The sequence below is a fragment of the Adiantum capillus-veneris genome, chromosome 1, assembly GCF_014529385.1.
Source record: "Adiantum capillus-veneris isolate H3 chromosome 1, ASM1452938v2, whole genome shotgun sequence".
NCBI classification, from domain to species: domain Eukaryota; kingdom Viridiplantae; phylum Streptophyta; class Polypodiopsida; order Polypodiales; family Pteridaceae; genus Adiantum; species Adiantum capillus-veneris.
In genome coordinates, this window is record NC_140931.1 from 100447929 (window position 1) to 100457755 (window position 9827).

Consider the following 9827-nt stretch of genomic DNA (forward strand, 5'->3'; position numbering starts at 1 on the left):
GTTGGCCAACATGGTGCTCCAGCCAGAGGATACTTTTGCAGAACTCGTGACTAAAACAAAGTCTCTGGTTGCCAAGCTTCCTCAGCAACCAGGGGAATTTATGGTTAAGAAGTGGGTGGAGAAGGCTCTTCCCAAAACTTCCCAGCAAAAACTCCGAGAGAGTCTCTGACCTGACGCAACTCTGGAGGAGTTTGTCGCGGCTGCTACTAGGATAGAGGGAGCTAGGAAGCTGTTCACCAACTCCCCTCAGGTAGAGACCACCTCAGTGTTTTCGGAAAGTCCTTCTAATCCGATAACTTCTTTACGCAAGGAACTAGAAGCCCTAAAGTTACAGAGAGCTCTTCAAGAGGAGAAATCAGTCTGCCTCAGACAGGAGAAGCCCCCACATCACGACGCTTTGGATCAAATAAAGAGAGAGCTAGAAGAGCTTAGGTCTTAGCAAGAGACTAAGGCTATGGTATGGTGCAGCTCATGCCGCTCTCCAGGACACCCTCCACAGGACTATCCCCTTCGGGTTTACTACCACTTCTGTGAAGAGTCTAGTCATGAGGACACGGATTGCTACTACCTCAAGGGATTGCGACAAATACAGCAAAGTCTTGGTCATACTCTTCAACAAGGGGCAGCACCGGCATCCAATATGGTTTCTCCCTGTGGCCATCCACACCACATGCCACCTTTATTGGCAGCCCCTCCTATGCAAGGTATGCAGAGCACTTTTCCCTCTCAGAGCTTTTATCATACCCATGCTCCCCATCACCTCAAAGCTTCTATGCTTCCACCTCCAACTCCATGCACCAGGAGCAAGGACCACCTCGCCCTTCGACTCGCCCATTGAATCGGCCCATTTTGTGCTACAATTGCGGGGAATATGGGCATTACCAAAGCAAATGCCCCCTGCCAGAAGGGTCCCCTCCCTGCCATCATTGCCCTGAAATGAAGGATCACTATAGTAAGGATTGCCCTAAAGTTCGTGCATCCACGGCTTCGAACCCAAGTCAAAGCTAGAATGAGTTTACCTTTCCCAAGCTCAATCTGATAGCAGTTAGCACCATTCCTCAGCCGCCCCCTTCTACCCACGTGGTTACCCCTCAAAATAAGCTACAGTTGGTAGAGGAGCCATCGGGTGTCCTCACTCGGGCCTAGAGAGCTGCCCTCGGTCTTAGTATTCCAACACGTTCAACTCCCCCACACATTCTCCGAACAGCGGATACCCTGCCTTCAGCTGCTGACAAGCCATCACCCAGTGGCAAGAAAGAATCCAAATTTTTGCTCTCCGATCTTGATGAAGCTTTCTTGGAAGCAGTTTCCGATCTACAGAAGATCAAGGTACCAGAGAAACAACAGGTAGAAAAAGAGAAGCTTATAGCATAGACAATCTTGAAGAACACCTTCCAACAAGTGTCCCTCCATGACATGCTGCGACTAGATGCGAGTTTTCGAAGTGACACCCTTGCTGTTATTCAGTCACTTTACCCTGGAGCAGGGCCTAGTAGCAGGCACCTCCCAGTGCGACCATCAGAGTCCTATATGATATCCAATCCCGCTGCTCCACTCACTGATTATAGAAGCCCTCGCCTGACAACAATTCTCAGGAGTGATAGTGGATGGTGGATCTGGCATCAACCTGATGCCCGAGTTCACTATGTTAGCTCTAGGTCTACAGCCTACTCGCCCTGCTCCCTTCATGCAATGTCATTTAGATGCTTTGTACACATTTTCCCACAATAGTGGATTGTTTGTTAACCTGGGGAAAACCAAGGTTATGGTGTTTAACACCACACCACAGTGGGTCAGGAGGTTAGCACCTACTTTTACATATGGTCAGGAGACGGTGGAGTATACAGATGCATACACCTATCTTGGGGTAGTCTTTAGTGGACCGGCATTTTTATTGAGGAGAGCAGCAGAGACTAGATTGAGGAGAGCTTATGCAGCCTTAGGAGGTTTGGAGAAGATGTGTTCGCAAGTTCAATTTCAAGAACCTCGAACAAAGCTGTGGCTTTTTGACACTCTAGTGGCTTCAGCTAAGCCCTATGGGGTTCAGATTTGGGGACCCACAGTGGACCACCAGGGCAGATCTGGTACCACTGATGGATGGAGATGTATGGAAAGGCCTCTAGTCTCTATGATCTCTTGGATAATTCGGGCTAAGGCCTCAGCGCCACATGAGATTATTCGGGCTGAGCTAGCTGCCCCTCCCCTCGTAGTTGAGGCCCTTACTAAATCAGTTTCCTTCATGCATAATTTATGGAACCTTCACAAAGAAAGATATGCTCCGCTAGCACTTGAGTCATCCCGACAGCTAGCGCTACAAGGGGACACAACATGTTGGTATGGGCAGATGACATCATGGTTTTAGTCACATGGATTCAGCATGGATAGACTGCCTCCATTCCAGTACTCCTTGGATGCACCCTCCCTCTCTCTCACACGGACACAGACCACTAGACTTATACGTCAGGATTTGACTCAACTAGGTACCAGAAGCACATGGATGAAAGAGGACAATTTGATAACTATACCATTGCTATTATCTTGTACAGTCATCATCCATTCGTAGTCACAAAACCATCTTGGGTCAAGCATTGCCCACTTATCTAGCTTATCTGAACCTTTTATGCTTAACAACGACCAAAAGGTTGGTATCCATTCTTCTTTTTACTTTCAGCGATGCTTTGACTGACATTGGATTTACAAATTTGTGTCAGGTAAACTGCCTCCGGCAAGTTGTTGAATTTACCACTTGATCTCAGGTACACTGCTCCTGCCAACTAATTTCTCGTAATTATTAGCTAGGAATTTAAAGCGATATAGGTGGTGCAGCCAATTGATTTGCAGATCTAATATCTCTCAATCTAGTAATCATCTTTAGAAGGTGTACAAAGATGAAATGCTACACTAAATGTGAAGAACAACCTCACCAAATAGTTTGTGCAAGCCTTTCTTCTGACTCAATTTTCAAAAGTGGCAATATAGCAGCTGACATTACTGCAGAAAACGGACAAAACACTTGACTACCAACATTAGATTCTGAATACCAAGAGGCATGGGCCTAATCTCAACTTGAAGTGCAAAGGAATTGCTCCTCAAGTCAAGGAGAATCTCCCTTATTAGCAGGTTAACAAGATTCTCTTGCCTAAAGCTACAAGGATGTCTTATAAGACCAGCTTCTCCCTTCCCTGGTAGCATATAGCACCTCTTCATTTATAAAAATCATCATCAACAAAATTTTCAGGTCAGACCAACAAACCTTCAGAAAGTGAAAGGGACCTCCAGGTCGATAGTACATTAAGGGTGTTCTGTGGTGCAAACTTATTTGAGCAACCTGCATGACGGCTGAAATAAACATTAGAGAGAGGAGATAAGTAAAAAGCATGCTTTATTTGAAGCTTCAAACGAATGGAGATTTGTAGCTTTACTTAGGCAAGCCACAGAGAAATCACTATGCTACAGATTACATCTAAATAACATTGCAAAAAAACGTTTCGCGTATGGACATTAAATACCCTTGCACATGCAAGGCAATGTCAATGTTGCCTGAAAATTCTTGTGCTTAAGCAAGCTTGCACATGCATAGTAAAGATCAACTCAGTCAGAAAACAGACCTAACAATGAACTTACAAAAGATTCATCATCAATTCCTTGCCTCTTCTTTGAAATCAACACCTGTTCATCAAGATATTGCCTCAGCTTTTCAAGACTTTCTGCACCCAAATCTTTGTCAATGTTACCCAAGGTTGGTGCTGGGAACCAAAAGTATGGTTTGAAATCTACAAGTCAACAGCTTGTAATGAGTAGCAATTTAACACCGAGCACTGAATTTGCATGAAAAAAAAACAAGTTCCAAATAGTGATATAAGCTATTGGCACCATTGATAATACAGCAAACATTACGTCCCTCCCATGTTACTCCATACAAATGCACCTGCCAAAAAATTGCAAGATTTAAAAAGAGCCTAACACAATGGCCGCAAAGGGAAAAAAACAATGCTTGAGAATAACAATTGGCTCTTTAGCCCCACCATGCACATCATGAGAGCCATGACGCTACTAAAGAGTCGAGACCATCTTGCATTTTATTCCTTCCCCTGCCTTCTTGCCCAGCCCTCCATCGCCTCTCTCAGCTCTCTCCCACTCCTCTTGCCCCCCCCCCCCCCCCCCCCCCGCCCACCCCCACAACGGCAAAAATTCAAAGAAAAGAAAGCACCCCTCTCCTCGTCCTAACCCCTAAGACAATCCCTGGCCCCTTTTCACCTTCCCAGTTAGTAGCTTCTGAAACTACCCTACAGTGAACCCATGGGGCTAAACCACACTATCTCGTTAGCTCTATTGGCTTTAAGCACATTGCCACATCACCATGCCAGGTATGTAACACACTCTCAAGATTTTAAAGCATCTAACTGTCTGTCTACCTCCCCAAGGGCCAAAAGCCCCAGACCCATCAATCCCAATGAATACATGATTGCTTTGAAAGCTGGCAATCCTCGTCCCTTACCCAAGGGATGAAATCAAGCATAGTAACGTGGAACCAGGAAGCGGGCCAGGAAAGGCAGAAGAGTTAGCCAACGAAATCAGTGCAAAAAACAGCAAGAAAAAACACTCTTTCAAGAATTTTTGAACTATACACATGCCAGATAAAGAGAACAACATTGTGAGCACAATTCTGAGGCCCTTGCAAAGCATGTGCTAGATCAAATAGTCATATGGAATGTAAAATGGGAACATGGAATGCAGAACCGGAATAGCAACAAGCGCCCATCCCTGTGACTACATACTCACAATTGTCACATGGATCAGGGATCGAAATACAAATTGGGAACGCAAAACACGGAAAGAGAGCCCAAAAACAGCCATACAAACACACATATGCAAGAGTAAATCAATCAATCAATTGCTAGCGATCTATGATTAAAAATTAATTTATTTACGAGAAAATAGTTATCTAATTAGTTGTGTGCACATCAGAATAGAACTAGCAGTTCTAGGGCCTCAAGTGCACCCAAACTTGGGCAGAGCACCTCAAAGAGACCCTAGCAGAAAATGCCCTGAAGCCCTAGTGATTAGGAAATCGGGTCTTCAATAAGGGGTAGACAGTAGCCTCACATTTCAGGCTCAAAAAATTACGCGCGTCAATGCGAGCACAGGAATGAGATGGGGTCCTTAGAACAATAATCCTAAGGCCTGGACTATTTTTAAGACCTTAGGATAAGTTAGTTAAACTAATTTAATTTGTTTGTGCCGGACCAGATGTCCAGACAAGAGCAAACATGTAATGCCGGAGAAGTGTCGTTACGGTGTTGTGCCGGGGAGTAGCTAACCTTTTCATAAGAAGCAATCATGTGTACAGTTGTGAGTTAAAATGCACACTTCATTAATAGGCTAAGAGCTTTTAAAGTGAAAAGTTGAATGGTTTTTAAGTCATTAAGTAAGTGTACCACCTGACACACTTACCAATGCAAAGTGACTCTCTCGCTCTCACCCTCCCTCATCCTCTAGCACTCCCTCTTCTTGCTGGCTTTATAAGAATGCCTCCTCTCTCACTTGAGAGGTTGGCAGTGCATCTACCCCCCCTAAAGTGAGCGTGCTCTATGCACCAGAGCTCTCCATTGAAGCTTGAGAATCAGCCCTTGTGGTGTATGTGGAATCCTGGAGCTCGCATCACCTAGAACAAGGTTTCTCTTGATCATAGGCTGTTGTGGGGGAAGATTCATCGCGAAAAGAAGTAGAAAACTCTCTTCCTCTCGCGCTTGGTTGCTGCAAATTCTCTGTTTTCAGCCCCTAATCACCTCGATTCGCGTTGTTTTCAGCAGAGCACTCGTAGAATTTCACTACACTCTTCTTATCCTACGCCTATGCAAGTTTTACTACGATTCCATAGCGAAGAAGGCCTCGGTTTTGGCGTAGGAGTGCGCACAGGTAAGAATTTCAGGTTCTGTGCAAAAAATTACAGCAAGCATGTTTTTGTGCATTTTGTTTGTTTCTCTCTTGAGTTCAATGCATGAATGATTGTGCATGAAGGGCCACACATAGCGGAAGATAGACTCCATTGTGAGAGCTTCCGACAAGCTTTTTGGAAGATAGACTCTCCTGGTGAGAGCTTCCAATAAAGCTCGCAGAAGAGGGGAAGTCCTCTTAGTAGAAAGAGAGTGGAAACGCTCTCTCAATCAGTAGTCAGAACAAAACAAAGAAAGAGATAGAGGACGGGCATTTGCCCCGTTCCTGTGCTTGTAAAGATTCTCCCTTGGTAATAAAGATAACCTCTTTATGGGGGGGGACCAGCCCATCTTCTGGTCCCCAATGAAGTGTCAAGCTCTCTCTCTCTCTCTCCAATTCTCTTGAGTATTTGAAGTGCAACTAAAAGTCTGTTTACGCTTCCCTATTTTTGTGACAGTCATGATCAACGAGAGCTTATTAGGGGCAGATAGACTGGAAAAACAGTAGTAGCTACAGATACAATTCTGAATCAGAAAGGCCAAAATTTCATATGCATCTACATAGGTATTGAGTGAAAGGCTTTTGATTGGCTCAGGTAGTCGACACCTTTTGGGAACAAGGCGCCTTGAAATACATCCTAGTCTTTTAATCTATGCATGAACCCAAGTTCTGGACCCAACACTATACAAAATTATATGAACGCATAAAGAGAGGTGTGAAACTTGAGGAGCATTGTTTTAGATTCCCACAAGCATACATTTATACAAGGAAAAATTGAGCGTTCAAAAGGTGAAAAATTGCCTCCAGAGCAGTGTATATAGCGGGTCTGTAGGCTAACACCAGATTAAGTAGCATTTCATATGCCACTGTCCTACTTATTATGAGGTGAGAAGACGTTTCCCTTTCACATTCCATGAGGGAATTGAACCAATTTCTAAAGTCATAAGTTATACTCTAGATGTCTTAGCTTATATTCGCAGACTCAAGATATACTTTCGAGAGGGATAGGATATGTATTCGACCATCTCTATTTATATGCACACAAAAAGTCATTTGACTTTCCACCTCCATGGTCTTTTCATTTCCTAAACTCACCCTTCACTTATGCACTCGAAATGTTTTGAAAGGATTTCTTATTTTCTGAGATTGGGGAGACCTAATAGCACGTCATAATTTTTCATGTCCCGGGCAGGCATGTAAGATACAACCAAGGCTTCCACAAAGGGCATCCTAGTGGAGAAAGCTATTCAGATACATTGCTCGAGAGGGGCTAGACTTTGAGACAAATTATTTTTACCTAGATATCATTACAAGATCCAAGACATCATTACTAGGTATCGGATGAGGCCCACAGTCGTTTCTTTACTATGAAGGAGATCTAATGGGATGAGCCCCCTCCTTGTATTGCATCTTTTCCTTTACGAGTAGATTCTTTGTATGTATTGTCCCTTCCCAATTCAACGCTCACTAGTGAATCCAATGCATAGACATCATCTTTCCTAGGTTAGGTCATCTTTGCTTCTTTTTTAGAGTTGTATCACACATATGATGGTCGTAACTTTTGCTTTCATAAATCCGTTTGGCCTTATGCAGATGTTAATAGTACCTTTCAGTGTTCTCTCATTTCCATTGTATCCTGCTGATTCTTATCACACTCTCATCACATGTTTGTCCCTTGCTAGTTTATAGTTTTATCTCTCGTATGATGGAGTAACCATTTTGGTCTCAAGATGTAGGGCTGGTAATGCCCAGTGGTGGGGAGGTGGTGGTGGCGTCTGGTGGATGATGATAAGGCAGTGAATGTAACGCTCTGAAGGAAACAAAGTAAAAAGTGCCTTTTGTGTGTGTGTGTGTGTGTGTGTGTGTGTGTGTGTGTGTGTGTGTGTGTGTGTTGGGGGTTTGGGGGGAGGAGTAGTAGCTTGCCGTGGGAGTAGTTCTGCGTGCAGAGGGAGGCGCATCCGCAAACTTTGCATCAAGCAACAGCATTTCCAACGTGCCATGACTACCTCTCCCGCTCTCCTCCTCCATCTTGGGCTCAAATAAAGCTCACTTGGCATGACTTACGTGGCGCTTGGGTCTGAGTCCTGAGTCCTGACATTGGTATTTCTAAAACAAAAAAATTAAAAGGAACTAAAGCCAAAATAAAGTCTCTGAGGGGAGGGGTCTGTTCACACGTTGTGCAAATGTGCACATTTTTGTGAGAGGTGGAACATTTTCATGACCATGTATTTAAGGGATTTGATTGCTTAAAAATTTGTGCTTATGGGGTCAGGAGCCCAAATCCACCTAGATTCATGAAACTCCACATTGAGAAGTGGGAAAAGGTCATTTCCCCTTTGAAACCCACCTCGTTTTTTATGCTTCCAATGGTGGGAAAAGTGTAGAGGTCCCATCAAGAGGTCAAATCAATGCCTCTCACCTCTGCCTTTTCAAGAGTGTGTGGCCTCTAGGCTTGACCTTCAGTGCCCTGAAATGTGCACATTTCCCTTGCGCGTGAACAAACCCTCAAACAAAGGGATCTTTGGCGATGGCGAGGACGGGGGCGTGAGGATTCAAGTAGTGGGTGAAGATCGTTGGTGAGAATGCTTGCAATGGGAGATGGGAGGTGGTGAGGGGCAGCAAAAAATCAAGCCCAATGGTTGGAGCCTGGAGGTGAGCGAGGCAGTGTTAGAAAAAAATCGGGGTCTAGTGTATTTTAACCGGTTGAAATTATAAAATCCCAGTTAGATTTTGAGCTTGCTTTTAAGAAAACCAGAAAATTTACACAAGTTTTAGTGTAATTAGCGGCAAAAGCTTCAAATTTTGACCTAAAAACCGGGAGTATTTCAAGTCTCCCCTTATTTTGATCGATTAGGAAAAATGTATTTTTCTAGCCTTGGAGCGAGGTAGACTGGCAAGGACCAACTCTAGGCAGCCTCAAGGATACGCAAATCATTCTTATAGCAGTTCAAAATCATGTTCCAACACTTTTGAAGTGCGCTAAAAATTTCGCTTGAGTTTCGAAGATGAGCCAAATGTATATGCCTACAATTTTGGAAAATGGTTGTTTTACTGGAATCGTGGGATAGAGGGTCATATTTTTAAAAAACTGCTTGTTTCACTGAATCATTTAAAATGAATTAAAGACAACACCAAACTTCAATCTGCATGAGACAGCATGAGGAGGAGAGGAAGCTTGAGGAAAGGGGGGTGGAAAGTGAAACAGAGAGGAACCATACTTTCTAAGCTACCACAAGATTGTCTTCAACTCTCTCTCTCTCTCTCTCTCTCTCTCTCTCTCTCTCTCTCTCTCTCTCTCTCTCTCTCTCTCTCTCTCTCTCTCTCTCTCTCTCTCTCTCTCTCTCTCACACACACACACACACACACACACACACACACACACTTTTTTTGTAAATCTGCTTTGATTAATTTACAAGTGGGAAACCTCAAAGCGAGGAAAACCCACAAAAAGAAAGGGATACAAAAGACTGAGCACTATGAGGCTCCGAAGGCTAGAAACAGTCAAAGTAAATCATGTACGCATCAAGAGTGATGTCTCCAGCTTCATAGGCAAAATACAGCGCTTGACCAAGAGATAATTTGAAATAAGGAAAGGGGTCAACAAAAGTGCCCTGGAACATTAAGGAGTTCCTATGATGCCAGATGGCCCACATAGTCCAAAATCTGACCCAGGTGAAGAAGAATGCAAACTGAGATTGTGGTGACCGAAGCACCCCAAAAAGCCAAAATCGTCTGTGAAAAGAGCCGGAAGGAAAACGTAGTCGAAGAGCAGTCGACACTTGCCGAATGAAGGCTCTGGAGTGACGACAACACCACAGCAAGTGTGGCACGGTCTCCTCAGCTTTAAGGCATCTGGGGCAGCGGGAAGGCGCAATATGCCGAGCATGCAA

General features: G+C 44.2%; 1 protein-coding gene across 7 annotated transcripts in view; it reads right to left on the minus strand.

The window, feature by feature from the left end:
* The window catches only part of LOC147465258 (DNA polymerase delta catalytic subunit-like), a 181785-nt gene extending 173739 nt beyond the window's left edge, over window positions 1-8046 (minus strand). The window contains exons 1-4 of one of the 7 annotated variants that reach the window (XR_015189026.1): window positions 7861-8046; window positions 3874-3928; window positions 3609-3773; window positions 3254-3339 (exon numbers count right to left, since the gene is read on the minus strand). Coding sequence is in view for 6 of the 7 variants with exons in the window: in XM_086519160.1 (XP_086375286.1) it covers window positions 3254-3339; window positions 3609-3773; window positions 3874-3928; window positions 7861-7965 (411 nt within the window). In the remaining variant the exon portion in view is untranslated. The remainder of the gene's footprint in view (window positions 1-3253; window positions 3340-3608; window positions 3774-3873; window positions 3929-7860) is intronic. The other 6 variants (XM_086519166.1, XM_086519160.1, XM_086519167.1 and 3 more) reach the window with 6 other exon arrangements.
* Window positions 8047-9827: the final 1781 nt, after the last annotated feature.